Source organism: Macaca thibetana, chromosome 8, assembly GCF_024542745.1.
Source record: "Macaca thibetana thibetana isolate TM-01 chromosome 8, ASM2454274v1, whole genome shotgun sequence".
Lineage (NCBI taxonomy): Eukaryota > Metazoa > Chordata > Mammalia > Primates > Cercopithecidae > Macaca > Macaca thibetana.
This window is the reverse complement of record NC_065585.1, coordinates 125,020,128-125,037,226: the sequence shown is the minus strand read 5'-3', so window position 1 is coordinate 125,037,226 and position 17,099 is coordinate 125,020,128. Positions and strand designations below refer to the sequence as shown.

At 39.2% G+C, this 17,099-nt stretch overlaps 1 protein-coding gene across 6 annotated transcripts in view; it reads right to left on the bottom strand.

Moving 5' to 3' along the window:
- PSD3 (pleckstrin and Sec7 domain containing 3) overlaps window positions 1-17,099 on the bottom strand; it is a 702,311-nt gene that overhangs the window by 111,920 nt on the left and 573,292 nt on the right. For all 6 annotated transcript variants that reach the window (XM_050801835.1, XM_050801836.1, XM_050801837.1 and 3 more), the window contains one exon: window positions 5,357-5,400. In XM_050801835.1, the coding sequence (XP_050657792.1) occupies window positions 5,357-5,400 (44 nt within the window). The remainder of the gene's footprint in view (window positions 1-5,356; window positions 5,401-17,099) is intronic.

Sequence of the window (17,099 nt, the reverse complement as noted above, 5' to 3'; positions counted from 1 at the left end):
TAAACATGAAAGTCAAAGGATGGGAGAGAAGAACATTAATTTTCCTAACAGACAATACTGAACTTATTTTCCTGTTTGTGTTAATTGTTGTATTTTCTGAAGATCCTCATGCAGATACATTTTAAACAATTCCAATATAAGATATAAATTCCCATATCCACCTCAATTCACCTCATCCTACGCCATTCCCACCTTCAGAAAGAGTAATTACTCATTTTGTTTATCACTTAGACTGGAAATTTCTTAAAGCCAAGAAAAATGCCTCAATGCCTTGTATACTTTTGTTCTCCCCAAATTATCAGCAGGCTGCGTGGTGCAAATAGTTCAACAAATAGATGCTTCATTAATAATAAACAATTGAGCAAAGGAACTTGGAAAGACAAATGGTCATGGTCCTGTATGAAGCAGCTAAGACCTTCCACAAGTCAATCTGACTCATTGCTCTCTTCATTACAATTTCTGTATTTGCATCTTTGTAAAGTCCTCCCTCTCCCCTCAATCTCATGTTGTGTTCTCATTAGGCAAGGATCTGTGTTTCATTCATATTTGTATCTAGGGCACAGCACTGGGCCAGGCACAGGAGAAGCTGGGTAGAGATTGTGGAATAGATGAATAAATAAATGATCCTTGCTACTAACTGGCTTAAGGGGAAAACTCTAGTAATTCTATGAGCGTTTAATGAGACGAGCAAATTGATATAAAATTCTCTTAATGTGCACTGTATCAAAGGCTGGCATAGAAACATTCAGACTCAATCCCTGCTCTTCAAAGACTCTGTAAGACTGTGTGGCTACAGAGATGCCAGGCAGCATGGTGGTGCCATAGGAGGCCATAACAGCGGGAACAATCCTGGCTTTCCCACTATACTGGACTTTGGACCTACTGATGAACACTACTTGACTTAATTTTCCTCATATATAAAGTAAGAACACTGGACTAGAAAAGTACCTTTCAAAAAATTTTTTTAAAGAACATATACCTTAAAAATATTAAACAGAACCCTGTACATGTATGCAAAAGAGATAAAAGCGGAGCTGTTTTCATCCGTTGAACTAGGCTTAATACTTATGGGAAGCAGAACTGGGTCCCCATCAATTTTCCTCTTTCCCCTCACTCACACCCCCAGGCGAGGCCCCGAGACATCTCCCTGTAACCCAAGGTTACACTGAACCCAGTCAGAAAACCAATGATATAAAAACCTGTAAGGTTTATAACAGTTATAACATTCTCCGGTTCTAACATTCAACAATTCTCCCGTGATTTCCTCTAAGGTTCTAACATCCACATCAAGATGCCGCCTCCTGTGCAAGTCTTCTATGCATTATCCTATAAATTTTGCAGCATCACTATCTTTCCTGTAACTATTTTCTAAACTACCCACTTGTAGGCTTATCTTTTAAGAAATGCGGTTCCTTCAATACCATTAACATCCTTTCTATAGCCTTTTACGGAGGCTTCATTACATAAAAACACTATGATCAGCAACAGAGGAGATAAAGGGGCAAATCCAGACATGTATCATTTCCTTAAAGAGCTTACAATCTAACGGTACATTACTACAAACAACCATAATGGCGTGTAGAAACTGCTGGTGTCATTGGATAAAGTAAAATGGAAGCTTAAGGCTGGGATCATACTTCTGGTTAGCAAGATCAGAAAAAACTTCAAGAAAACAGATGGAATAGGAGCTGGACTGTGAAGGATGGTAGGCTTTGAACATAAAAAGATTATGGGACACAGGTTCCCAGCAGAGGTGACTTCACGAACGCTGGCAAAAAGGCAGGCAGCGATGGGTCTAGCATGGGTAGCTATACCTACTATGAGCCTAGTTGAAATGGGGGCTGTGTGAAGACAAGAATGGAGAACAAAATCAATAACTGGCAGAATGTGAATGGCCTAATTAAAGTTTTACAGCACATGGGAACTTCACAGAGGTTGAAGTACAGGAAAGACTGGAGATGGAAGCCCTTGTTAAGAAGGCAAACAGTATAAATGCCTGAATAACAAAAGAATGGCAGGAGTGAAGAGGAAAGGTGCTGTTTGGAGCCATTTCTGCAGGGGTTGGAAGTGGTGGCGTGGGAGGGTGTCAAAGATGATGTAAAGGCTAAAATCCAGGTAAGCCGGAAATGCTGGTGTCATTAATAGAAATGGAGCACACACGACCAAGTTTGGAGACAGACGATGAGTGCTAAGCGCCAGCAGAAACATCCTGCAGGAAAATGCAAACACTGAATTGAAACTTGGGAAAGAGGTCAGAGCTGTATATATATAGGAAGACTTTTTAGAGAACGGCAGAAGAAGTTTTAAGAGTGAATTGCAATTGCTGAGGAGGAGGCTACACTGGAAGAAGACAATTCTAAGTGTCCATCTCACACTAAGGGATAATATGAGGAAAATGGGTCAGAGAAAAAGTGTAGTTAGGGAGGCATGGGAGAACCGGGAGAGCACAGTGTCATAAATAATTATATCCATGTACGTACACATTTATGAAGGAAAAGGCTTGGTTCTTTTTTTTTTTTTTTTTTTTTTTTGAGACCAAGTCTCACTCTGTCACCCAGGCTGAAGTGTAGTGGCACGATCTCGGCTCACTGCAACCTCTTCTTCTTGGGTTCAAGCAATACTCCTGCCTCAGCCTCCTGAGTAGCTGGGATTACAACTGCACGAAACCACGCCCAGCTAATTTTTATATTTTTGGTAGAGACGAGGTTTCACCATTTTGGCCAGGCTGGTCTCAAACTCCTGACCTCAAGTGATCCGTGCTCCTCAGCCTCCCAAAGTGTTAGGATTACAGGTGTGAGCCACCGTGCTCGGCTGCTTAGTTCCTTTTCTAAAGGATCACATACGTTGTTATATGTCAGGGTTCTCTGAAGTGTGTTCTAAATAAAAAACACCAGTTTTAGATGTTAAAAGGTGCTTTAAGATATAAATAAGACTCAGTGATTTAATAAATTGGGGTATTGGTCATTTATTTCCTACAGAAATTCAAGATGTACGTCAGATTTTTAAATTCAAATTTCTCCTGCAGGAATTCAAGATGGACATCGATTGAACAGGCTGGTTACAGATCTGTTTAATTTTGTTTGAGTTAGCATTTATTCCAAGACTTAGGTGTCCCATAATCCCTTTGTTTTATATCTGCTTGAGAGAGTAGTACTTTTTCCACAGGAGGAAACATTGATATATGATAAAACTCAGAAATTTACAGAATATTAGAAGTAGAAAAAATGCTTGTGATCATTTCATCCAATTCCTTCATTTTATAGCTGAAGACAGAAAGTTAATTATAGGACAACCACTATAGTGTCTTCTCCTAATTCTTGATAAAGTATAAAAATGTAGTACATGTATATGCATATGAACAAGAGAGACAAACAAAAAAAGACAAAAGAAAAAGAAATTGAGGCTTTGAAAGCTACAGCATCAGGCATCAACTGAAGAGCAACTTGCTTTATGTTCAGTGTTTTCGAACATTTCACAGTGTCATCTGGAAGGTTACACAAGGCTCAGTAATTGCTCAGTCTTGCAAAAGAGGAAACTGAGGGCTACAGGTTAACTTGGTCAGTGAACCAGCTACTACATGAAAAAGTTGTAATTCACGTCAGAATTCATCTGACTCTGAAATCCAGGCTTCTGAATAAGATGCTCTGCTAACTTCACAAGAGGGCCACAGAAGAAGCCAGCTACTGGATAAACTCCCGCCCCTCCACCCTTGGATCACACGCAAGATACAGCTTTCTTGCATCCAACTCCGACTACCCATAAATGAATAAATAAAATCTGCTGTAACAAATTCAAAAAAAAGCTAGATTTACAAAGAGGTCCTCAAGAGTATATGTATTTGTTTTTTAAAATAACTTCATAAAAGAATTTTCAATGTATTCTCTTGCCCAGAGTGAATACAATGATGCCATTTTTATTTATTTTCTCTAGACTGCATATTCTGCATATGTCAGGATGTCCTTTTTGCATTTCGGCAAGATTCTGACTATATCCTTCAAAAAATTTTTCTATGAAACCCACTTTTGTTCATGAGAAATAAGCCCAAAGAAGAATGATCACCTTTGATAGCAGACCATGAATTCTGAATAATCTGTTTTCACTGAAATGGAACGCTGCCTTTAAATGAGTCTCATCATGTATATACATACAGACACATAAGCCATATATATATACATATATGCAAATATTAAATTCTTAACTTTTGACTCCCTAACTTGCAATAGTACCATATGACTCTACAGTGAGTGGAAGCAATTCAAGTGGTGCTGATACTTTAAAAATTCATTCCCGCACATTGTATGTAATACATAGTCAACTACTAACCCATGTTCCTCCAATGTGCCGATGATAGAACAAGTTTTATCTCCCAAGTTATGATTCTGTAAACCTGAGTTCATTGTAGAAGGCTGTGTTAGGTCATGTGGTAAAACAATACTTATGAATACTTAGTAAAAGCAAAAAATAAAATCCACAAAGCTGTAATTACAAAAAACACATTTTGACCTAATTTTCTGGTAATGTGATTAAAAATTTCATATTCTTCCATAATTTTTAAAAAAATTAAAACTTTGAACTGCTATATTGATTAGCGAAATTTTAACAAGAGTGGTATTGTTCTACGTAGACTTAGGTGTAGCTCATCTTTAATAGCATATCCCAAAGTATGTACCCTGAAACACTACATTTTACTGTCAAAGAGAGTCAGGAAATACTACACGTTCTATTCCTCTCTTGGGGACTGATAACACACACTGGCATTGGATAAGCTCCTAGAAGTTCTGCAGTTTAAATAAAATAGCTTTATTCAATCCATAATCTCCCAAGCTTATTCTATTCACAGAACCTTTTTTGTTGCTGCTGTTGTTGTTTTCTGCTTAGTATCTATCAATGTCCCAGTATGATTAGTACCATAGGAAATAAACCTGGGAAGCCATGATCTATGATGATAGAAACGGGATAATTAAAATAAGTGGGTGATACCAAAACCATTTGTATTAAATTTTGGAATACATGCTATTCACCAGCATATTTTTCTTTTAGACTGTTACTTTTTAAAAGATAAATTTAAAAGATAATTAATTACCTACAGGTACAGCAATCATTTTAAAAACAGAATAGGAACACACCGAGTACCAAAAAAAACACAGTATACTCTGGTTTTACCTGTGTAAAACCAAAGTAGGTTTTACTTGTATCTGGGTTTACTTATATAAAACCAAAGTAGGTAAGACACTTGGTGTAAAATGAGAATTGGCAATGCATATTTAATCCTCCTTTAAGATCACTTCCAAGGCATAAAGACAGTAGGAAAAAAGTGAGTAGTTCATTATTAAAGGCTGAAGTCCAGCACACTTACACTGCCCATTCAAGCTTCTCATTCTTGATTGAGTTGTACAGAGCCTGTAAAGAGAGAAAATGAGATCAAATTATTCTTTCCATTCTGTTCCACATTTTGAATTCAGCAAATGACCAAGTAATTCCTTCCTAACAGGATAGGCGCGAAGCCCCCCCTGTCAGCCATCTTGGCTTTAGAAAGGTGAATACATGGAGAGGCAAATGAGCATTGGGTGAACGTTTCATGAAACAAAGAGACTTTCACAAAGTTAAAACTGTCTTTTATCGGGCCGGGCGCGGTGGCTCACGCCTGTAATCCCAGCACTTTGGGAGGCCGAGACGGGCGGATCACAAGGTCAGGAGATCGAGACCATCCTGGCTAACACGGTGAAACCCCGTCTCTACTAAAAGTACAAAAAAAACTAGCCGGGCGAGGTGGCGGGCGCCTGTAGTCCCAGCTACTCGGGAGGCTGAGGTTGGAGCAGGGCGTAAACCCAGGAGGCGGAGCTTGTAGTGAGCCGAGTTCGCGCCACGGCACCCCAGCCTGGGTGACAGAGCAAAGACTCCGTCTCAAAAAAAAAAAAAAAAAAAAAAAAAAAAACAACTGTCTTTTATCAGTAAGGCACCGTACTGTACTACATTTCGCTATCGTAACATATTAGGATGTGATTAAAATTACACTGTGCATGCTATTTCTCATATTGAAAATATGGTCTTGTAGTTTCACTCAGTTGGCCAGTGGAGTACTCATACATTTTTCTTTTCTTCTTTTTGTCAGTCTGAGTCTCACTCTGTTGCGCAGGCTGGAGTGCAATGGCACAATCTTGGCTCACTGCAACCTCTGCCTCCTGGGTTCAAGTGATTCTCTTGCCTCAGTCTCCCAAGTAGCTGGGATTACAGGTGTGCACTGCCACCACACCTGGCTAATTTTTGTATTTTTAGTAGAGACGGAGTTTCACCATGTTCGCCAGAATGGTCTTGAACTCCTGTTCTCAGGTGATCCGCCCACCTCACCCTCCCGAAGTGCTGGGATTACAGGTGTGAGCCACCGTGCCTGGTCGCCCTTTTTTTTTTTTTTTTTTTTTTTTTTTTTCCTTTTTCATTACTGAAAGAAATAGAAATTGTCTTCACGGGAAATTAAAGAGTAAGATACATGGTAGGGGGACTGAAGCCAGACATGGAAAAGCATCTTAGAACTGTTTTAGAGTTTCCATACCACTAACTTAAGCAGTTTTTACCAATGAAACATCCCAATTCTGCCTTACAGTTAAGTATTACATTGTGGTGTGTGTGTGGTTGTGGCAGCTTGGACAGAAAGCTTCTTTAGACCCTTGGTAACAATAATGGTATAGTTAAGTCAGCACAAGACTGCCACCCTGATTCTCCCAGCTCTAGCATTACAAAGGTCCTTGTAGTCAGCTTGTTCCACTATAACAACTGCCAAGAAACATTTTTTTAAGAGACAGGGTCTTGCTATGTTGCCCAGGCTGCAGTGGAGTGGCTATTCACAATCATGATGATAGTGCACAACAGCTTCAAACTCCAGGGCTCAAGTGATCCTCCTGCCTCAGCTTCCTGAGCAGCTGGGACTACAGGCACATACCACAGTGTCTGGCTTTACTTTTAAATTTTAAGTAAGATGTTATAAGCAACACACAAATGCATTTCTAAGATACAAAACCACAAGAGCAAATTATATTCAACAAAAAAACTGTATGCATAACAATATTATGATGATGTTGGAACATTTTTCCTCCAAGAATGACTTGGATCAAAAACAACCCCATCAAAAAGTGGGCAAAGGATATGAACAGACATTTCTCAAAAGAAGACATTCATACAGCCAACAGACACATGAAAAAATGCTCATCATCACTGGCCATCAGAGAAATGCAAATCAAAACCACAATGAGATACCATCTCACACCAGTTAGAATGGCAATCATTAAAAAGTCAGGAAACAACAGGCGCTGGAGAGGATGTGGAGAAATAGGAACACTTTTACACTGTTGGTGGGATTGTAAACTAGTTCAACCATTATGGAAAACAGTATGGCGATTCCTCAAGGATCTAGAACTAGATGTACCATATGACCCAGCCATCCCATTACTGGGTATATACCCAAAGGATTATAAATTATGCTGCTATAAAGACACATGCACACGTATGTTTATTGCAGCACTATTTCACAATAGCAAAGACTTGGAATCAACCCAAATGTCCATCAGTGACAGATTGGATTAAGAAAATGTGGCACATATACACCATGGAATACTATGCAGCCATCAAAAAGGATGAGTTTGCGTCCTTTGTAGGGATATGGATGCAGCTGGAAACCATCATTCTTAGCAAACTATCACAAGAACAGAAAACCAAACACCGCATGTTCTCACTCATAGGTGGGAACTGAACAATAAGATCACTTGGACTCAGGAAGGGGAACATCACACACAGGGCCTATCATGGGGAGGGGGGAGGGGGGAGGGATTGCATTGGGAGTTATACCTGATGTAAATGATGAGTTGATGGGTGCAGCACACCAACATGGCACAAGTATACATATGTAACAAACCTGCACGTTATGCACATGTACCCTACAATTTAAAGTATAATAATAATAAATTAATTTAAAAAAAAAAAAAAAGAACTTGAAGGCTTAGCCAAGACTTCATTTACTCTGAGATAGAAAAAAGGGGGATCATATGTCATCTAACCTCTTATCTTTCAAACAAGAAAAGGCAGGTTCAGAAAGTTGTCCAAGCAGCACAGCAGAGCAGAATTGCCTTGTATTTCTATCCTTTGGCCCTTAACATTGTCTCACTCAAGCGTTTACATGTGTGTAAGCAAACCCTGCACACCAATAGTGAATTCACTTTTCAGCAAAATACTTCCAAATTCAGTGTAAATTTATTTAAGATGCAGATTTTATATTATTTATGACTCAATACATGTATTCTTAGCCAGTATCTTGACAAACTTCATAAAAATTCTCCATTGTGGCTGCAATGGTCAATTCAACTACTGAAAAATTACAGTAGCTAATAAAAACCAGGTCACATTTTTTATTTTTCAGGACATGGTATGTATTCTCAAACACAAAAGGGATAGAACACACAATTAAAATACGGAGTACACTGAGGCACAAAGACCATGCTATAAATTGGGTATTCGTTTTGAAGAACTCAGGTTTACTGAAGAGCTCCAATCTATGATACAGTTCATGTCTCAGGAGGCTGAACACCTATGGAAACGCAGAGAGAGCTGAATTCTAGCTCAAGTCTCAGCAGGGCTTTTGTTGGACAAATGCCTTTTAAATGAATTATATTACTTGCATGAGCCATTTTGAACCCACAAGTAACAGTGGGCTAAGAAACTACTAATGAAAAGAGATCATTAAAGTTTCTTTAGATACTACTATCATACTCAATATTAGACAGAGTAATTCACAATGTGGCAAAGATTTTTTAAAAAATCTGTTCATAAAGGTAGATGGTTGAAATGACAGCTAAACATCTAAAATTTTTCTAATACATTCATTCCTGTTCTAGCACAAATTTTTTCCAATACTTTTGCCCTCAAGAATATTTTGCTTAAAGAGAAGTAGAATTCTAAATTTAAAAATTCTTGCTATTCAATCAGCCAGATAGCTCATGAAGATAATCTATTACAAAGCATCTTGCCGAATTCCACAGACTTGCAGTAGTGCAGATCAAGTCCTCTCATTGTGTAAATAACATAGAATAGATTTTTTTTTTATTGTAGCATGCCGAATCCAAACAGTGGATGTCATCCCTATTCTTTTCAATTGCAAAATTGCAAAAGAATTTTCCTCGTTCTTTGTAGTGTTTTATCACGATTCACTGTTTTTCTTAATAAAAGGAAGACACTTTACAAATGCATTCAAAACTTAAATACACTCTCTACACAACTTCCCATCTTTTTATCTACTCAGCCTAGTTAAGAAATGAATTCCCTTGATTCTTCTTTATCTCTAGCCTGACAGTCATTACTTCCTTTCCCGTGTAGCCTAGACGTCATGGTCTCTCACTTCCACCAGTCTAGTTAATATCTTCAACTTCTTTGTTCTGCTGCTGTACATGAAAATATTAATAGATATTATATCATTTTTTTTTTGAGACAGGGTCTTGCTTAGTTGCCCAGGCTGGAGTACAGTGGTGCAGTCATAGCTCACTACAGCCTCAAAATCCTGGGCTCAAGGGATCCTCCTGCCTTAGCCTTCTGAGTAGCTGTGGTTACACCTATATAACTCTTGATTAATCCTGCTCTGATTTCTCCATATGAAAATCCTACAGATTAGTTAGGATTTCTTTTACTTTCAAATGTCAAATACCTAAACACTGCCTTAAGGGTAAGGAGGTCTAATAATTAATGTAGTCAGATCATAAAAAAGTATGCATGTAGTAGCCTCAGGGGTCCAGGAATTTCTCTCTCATCTCAATTCTCCTCTTTCTACTCCAACCAACTCCAGTCCTTGTTTCTCCACTAACAAGAAACGCATCCAAAATAAGCAACACCTTTTCACAGCTTGGCTCTCTCAATAGTAACAACAACAAACTAGTTCTTTCTCCCAGCTCCAGTATGAAAGGCCCCAGGAGAGGTTTAGTTCCCCATCCCTCCCATGGATGGATCTGTGTGGCTAGGAGATAAAGTTCTATGACTCGGCCCATCTCTGAAGCCCAGTGGACTGGGGGGTTGCGGGGAGGTGGGTATTAATGAGCGGTAGCACTGAACTTCGCGGTCTCCCCAATTTATATGTGACTAATTCAGGACTACTAGAGAAAATTAAACAACAGAACAAATTAATGCCATTGAATATTCATCAACTGAAGCTTCAGCAGGGTCTTCATTCATGAGGTTCTTGCCATCTTCTCTAAAATGCATCTGTACTAGCACCTGTTTCTCCTTTCTGATGGTAAGGGAAGAACCAACAGAATGGGATTTCAGAACTGAACTCGGAGATCACGAAACAGAGGTTTCCTTACAAGGATGAGGAAATGAAATCCCAAGTTAATTAACTTCTCTCCACGGCCCATAGCTGGTTGTCACAAACACTGACTCAAGTAAATAACACTTCATGTTTATATCAACTAACTACATTCTCTCCTCCTAAGACCAAACCTTACGGCATCATACATGCCTGGCCAAAGTCAGAGCCCGTTTGAAAAGATAATAAGACTTGTGCCTCTCTTAGAATATATTCAAATAATCTGGTAATGTTCTATTCTTAAAAGATGAGCTTTAAAGAGCCACCGTTGCTAGGACACATGCTTGAAGTGCCTTTGTCACAGAGGAAGATGGGCTGGCTGCACTGATCCTATACTCTCAGTCCATTTAGGACCCAAAGCATTTGTCATGAAAATGGTTAAAACTGGAGGCATAGTCTACGGCTCAGAAAAACAACTTATCTGCTTATCTGCAGCTCTGCCAGGGGTTATCTGGCCTGGCCCCAAGACGGCAGGGTTTGTGAGGAAACATTGCTATGGACTGGTAGTTAGAGATAAGGGGGGCAAGTTACCACATGGACCTTAATGGGACAGGACAGCCCACATCAGTACATACAGTGAAGCGGTAACTCACTGTGAAAGGCTGAAGAAGAATGCCCCCCACAAAGATGTCCAGGTCCCATTCTCTAGAACTTGTGAATGTTACCTTATATGGCAAAAACTTTAAAGATGTGATTAAGTTAAAGAACTTGAGATGGGGAACGTACGTGGGTGGGCTCTAAATGCAATCACAAGTGTCTTTATAGAAGAAGGCAGACGGAGATTTAAGAAAGACAGAAAAGAAGGCGACATGAAGAGGAATATGGAAATTAGAGTAATACACACATAACTCAAAGAATGCTGGCGACCACCAGAGGTTAGAAGAGGCGAGGAAGAGATTTTTCTCCTGGACCCTCCAGAGGGTGAAAAGCCCTGTCGACCTCTTGATTTCAGACTTCTGGCCTCTGCAATTGTGAGAATGCATTTCTGTTTTTTAAGACACCAAGTTTGTGGTAATTTGTTACAGCAGCCCAAGGAAACCAGTACTCCAGGGTGCAAGAGAAACGCAGATACCTAGCAAAGAATGATGATATACCCACAGATGGATTTTAAGAAATAGTTCCAGGGTCAGTTCCTAGGTCAAATAGTCTTTCACCACAGTGGTCTTATCTAAACATGTGACAGTGCATGCAAGAATCGACTGAGGAATTTTTTAAAACACTGATTATTGTGCCCTGTCCTAGATCTACCAAATCAGCTCCTTGGATGAGGAAAATGCGTGAATATTTCTAAATGCTCCACATGTAACTCTGATTGGAAGCCTTGGTTAAAAAAAATCATTGCTTTGCAAGCTTACCAATCTTTTATCCAACTGCAATTTCTGTAACTTAACCCCGGAGCCAGATAACAATCACACACCTCTCTTGACACTAACCAGGATAGAACGACTCTTTGAATTTGAAGATCATCATTTTTAAGAATGAAAAAGCAAAGGAAATTGCTTAAATTACAGAGGTAAACGTATCCTGGTCTAAATTTACTTTTTAAGTCTTTGTTCCTTACTTTTGGTTGCTTCTCAGAGAAGATAAAATGCAATTTTATTCAAGGCGTTAGCGCCGTCATCGCCAGCCCACACAGGGTTCTCTGAAGCTTTTCTACATTACCATGCATTGTGTAACCGTGAGTCTCTCTCTTTCTCTCTCCAACATATTGTGCACAGCTGATGGAATCCGTGTATAGTTCAATAATCTCTAAACTCCAATTAATTTTTTTCTCTGCGGTCTCTGAATCATTATGAAAAGTATGGAGGATATCACAGCTTCCACTTTCAGTGAAACTGACAGTGACCGCAGCGGAATTTGTACTCAGAAAGAATTATGACACCATCCATACCACAATTCCCTCTTTCAAATGCTATGCTGGCTCTCATGCAGACACTCAGATCAAGCAGACTGTTAAGTATAGAATTAAATATGTACCACTCTGGCAGTGTTATCAGAGAAAAAGCATGTTTAAAAAAGACATTGGTCAAAAATTAATGATAAAACCAGTTAATAGATGAGTATCAAAACGGTTAGAAAAGCTCAAAATACTTTGCAGCGGTCTTCAACTTTTATTGTCTTGTCTATGCCTTAAAATAATATTGAAAAACCGCACTATTTCTCACTATAGGAAGCTTCTCCAAAACTAGTATTTGGAATTGACTCTTTTTTTGCCCCCTCCCGACCAGTGGGGGTCTTACACCTTGCGATGTACCAAATAAGGTCATAAGTGAGTTTTTTTTTCCCCCCTTAAGTGGCAAAGGGCAATTGTTAAGCAGAGGTGCAAAAGGAGAAATAGCCTGAAGGCTTGACCACAAGAGAACTCAAAGGTAGATCCATTTTAGGGAGAAGAACATATAGAAGATGAGTTTCTGGAAATTGATCCCCTTTAAGCTATCTGTGTTCTCCCATACCCACTGGACAGTTTTCATATACCCAACTGTAAAGAGCACCACATTAGAGAATGTATATTCATAAGCAACCTGGTTAGCATTCATCTTTTCAGTTCTTATTTAGGGTGACAGAACATGCTTGAATTTGCTTTTCTTTTTTTTTTTTGGTTTTTTTTTTTTTTTTTTTTACTTCTATGGTCAGACATAGTTTTGGAATCGAGTTAACATGTAAACAGAGCTGAAATCTGTGTCTTGGACAATTAATCTTGTGTTGTGATACACTTCCAAACCCAGTCACAGTCGCAAAAGCACCTCACCGTGAATACATGTCCCAGCACAAATTCATATTAATGAACACTAGAAAATTAATTTCAAAGCCCTTATCTTATTGAAAGAGAATCTGAAGTATAATTAACATGTATAATTCATCATGTAATCATTTTTAAGTACATCCTAGAGGCTAGGGAGGCATTATGCTAGGTACGGATTAATCTGTTCTGCCTTCAGAGGCCTCTTATATAAGGAATACAAAATGTGCTGCTAACCCTGACTGAACTTCACCTAGTGAAGAATTAGTCAGCTAATGGAGTCAACTAATTTTTTTCCTACTTACAATGTGCGAGACACTTTCACACACAGTATCTAATATGCGACATTATGTTATACGTATTTTCTTGAGAGAAAAATTTAATAAAAGAGAGAAAAGATCCAACCTTATGAGCAAAGAATTTGAAATGGGTGGGTGGAGCACCTGTCATGGACTTGCACGTTTAAGACAAATCAATTGATCTGGCCCTCATTTTCTTTATATGCAATAGGAGAGGGCTGCATGAAGTTAGCGTTCTTTGCTCACTTCCAGATCTACTATTTTACAATTCTACTTCAGAAAGACCTTAGCTATCACTCAGCTAAACTCCCAAACTAGTCCTTTCTTTACTCTCTGCTCCCTTTTCCTGTGTTCCTCACTAAATATTTTTTTTTTGCCATGGTTTTTGATCAATAACATCACTACCTGCTCTCAAATTCCAAGCACAGCTTTTATAGATTAATAAATGCATATCTTAAAATTGCAAATGAACAAACAAGAATAGGAGAGGGAGTGGGAGCTATAGTAAGAAAGCCAGAGAAATGTTAAGAGGTGGGAGAAGGGGAGCAGTGGGACTCCGACTGCCTCTTGTCAAATGCACCTTTCTGAGCTACAACAGTTTGAACCTCCATTCCTTCATTATTACTGAAGAAAAATAAGGTAGCCAAAGACAATACTAACTAAACACTCCTGCCAAAGAATATGGCCAGCATTTCTGGAGATGCACAAAATCAAACCTGAAAGTGAAGGTTGGGTGCAGTGGCTCACAAATGTAATCTCAGCACTTTGGGAGCCGAGGAGTGTGGATCTCTTGAGCCCAGGAGTTCAAAACCAGCCTAGCCAACATGGGGAAACCCAGCCTTTACTAAAAACACAAAAATTTGCCAGGTGTGGCGACACGTGCCTATAGTCCCAGCTACTTGGAGGCTGAAGCAGGAGGATTGCTTGAACCGGGCAGGTGAAGGTTGCAGTGAGCTAAGATCATGCCACTGCACACCAGCCTGGGAGAGAGAATGAGACTTTTGTCTCAAAAAAACAAAAAGCGAAAAAAGAAACTGAAAAGAATGTAATTGCTAATTATCTTTTGTACTAACATAATACTTCAAACTTTTACTAATGTGTGTATGCATTCATTCATTTATTTTTGGGGTGGACTTGATCAATAAGATGTATTCAAACACAGCACATTCCTCCTAAACTACTTTTGCTTCACCTTGAGATTACCTTCTATTGAACTGGCTGTTGTGTCTTAGAGAAAGGATCTTAAATATGCTAGTATGAATAACACTATTCCAAATGTAAACAAAACATTAAGATTGCTGTTAAATTCTTTGTAGAGCAAAGGTTTTAAGCACAGGGATACCTCACTGTATCGTGCTTTGCTTCACTGAGCTTCACGTATACTATATTGCTTTACAACTTGAAGGTTTGTGGCTACCCTGTTTTGAGCAAGTCTGTTGGTGCCATTTTTTTTTCCAGCAGCATGGTTTCACTTCGTATCTCTGTCACATTTTGACAATTCTCACAATTCAAACATTTGCATTATTATTATATTTGCTATGGTGATCAGTGACCTTTGATGTTACTACTGTCATTGTTTTGGGAAGTCACGAACCATGTCCATATACGATGGTAAACTTAATAAATGTCATGTGTTCTGAGCACTGCACTGACCAGCTGTTCCCTGAGACACAACAATATTGAAGTTAGGCCAATCAGTAATCCTGCCATGGCCTCTAACTGTTCAAGTAAAAGGAAGAGTTGCATGTCTCTCACTGCTAGAAATGATTAAGCTTAGTGAGGCTAAGGCTAGGCTGTAGGTGAGGTTTCTTGCACCCATTAATTAAGTTGTAAATGAAAAGAAAAAGTTCTTCAAGAAAATTAAAAGTGTTACTCCAGTGAACACACAAAATATAAGAAAGCGAAACAGCTTTATTGCTGATATGGAGAAAGTTTAAACGGTCTGGATAGAAGACCAAACCAGCCACGACATTGCCTTAAGGCCAAAGCCCAATTCAGAGCAAGGCCCTAACTCTCTTTCATTCTTCAAAAGCTGAGACAAGTGAGAAAGCTGCAGAAGAAAAGTTTGAAGGTAACAGAGGTTGGTTCATGAGGTTTAAGGAAAGACGCAGATGCCATAATATAAAAGTACACGGTAAAGCTGCAACCGGTGATGGAGAGGTTGCAGCAAGTTATCCAGAAGATCCAGCTAAGATCACCAATGGAGGTAGTTATACTAAACAACAGATTTTCAATATATACAAAACTGCCTTTTATTGGAAGACAATGCTATCTAGGACTTTGATAGCTAGAGAGGAGAGGTCAATGCCTGGCTACAAAGCTTGAAAAGTCAGGCTGACTCTCTGTTAAGGGCAGTGCAGCTGGTGACTTTATGCTGAAGTCAGTGCTCATGTATCATTTTGAAAATCCTGAGGCCCTCACTCTGCCTTTGCTCTTTATATGTAACAACAAAGCCAGGATGGCAGCATATCTGTTGACAGGATGGTTTGCTAAATATTTTAAGTCCATTGTCGAGATACATTGTTCAGAAAAAAGGATTCCTTTAAAAATGCTACCGCTCATTAAGACAGCACCTCATCACCCAAGAACTCTGACAGAGATGTATAAGGAGATGACTGTTGTTTTCATGCCTGGTAACACAACATCCATTCTGCAGACCAAGGATCAAGACGTAATTTCTACTTCCAAGTCTTATTATTTAAATACATTTCACAAGGCTGTAACTGCCATAGATAGTGACTCCTCTGATGGATATGGGCAAAGTGAACTGAAAACCTTCTCGAAAGGATTCATCATTCTGGATGCCTTCAAGAACATCTGTGATTCATGGGAGGTCAAAATATCAACATCAACAGGAGTTTGGAAGAAGTCGATTCCAACCCTCATGGAATGACTTTGCGGGGTTTGAGACTTCAGCAGAGGACGTCACTGCAGATGTCGTGGAAACAATAAGACAACTAGAATTAGAAGTGGAGCCTACAGATATGACTGCGTTGCTGCAATCTCAGCGTAAAACTTGAACAGATGAGGACTTGTATGGATGAGCAAAGAAAGTCGTTTCTTGAGATGGAAACTACCCCTGGTGAAGATGCTATGAACACTGTTAAGATGACAAAAAAGGATTTAGAATATTAAATAAATACAGTTCATAAAGCAGCAGCAGGGTTTGAGAGGACTGACTGTATTTTTGAATGAAGTTCTACTGTGGGTAAAATGCTAACAAACAGCATCAAATGCTACACGGAAATCTTTCATGAAAGAGTCTACAGCTGGGCGTGTGTGGTGTGCATGCCAATGGTCCCAGCTATTTGAAAGGCTAAGGTGAGAAGATTGTTTGAGCCTGGGAGATCAAGGCTGCAGTGAGCTGTGATCGTGCCACTGCGCTTCAGCCTGGGTGACACAGCAAGACCCAGTCTTAAAAAACAAACAAACAAACAAAACTAATGATGCAGCAAGCTTAATTATTGTCTTATTTTCAGAAATTGCCACAGTCACATCAACCTTCAGCAGCCACTACCCTGATCAGTCAGCAGCCATCAACATCAAGGTGACACCCTCCATAAGCAAAACGATGACAACCTGCTGAAGGCTGCAATGACACACATAATAAACTAAAGTAAAGTGTAAATAGAACTTTTTTTTGAGATAGTCTTTGTCACCCAGGCTGGAAAGCAGTAGCATGATCTCTACTTACTGCAACCTCCGCCTCCCGGGTTCAAGT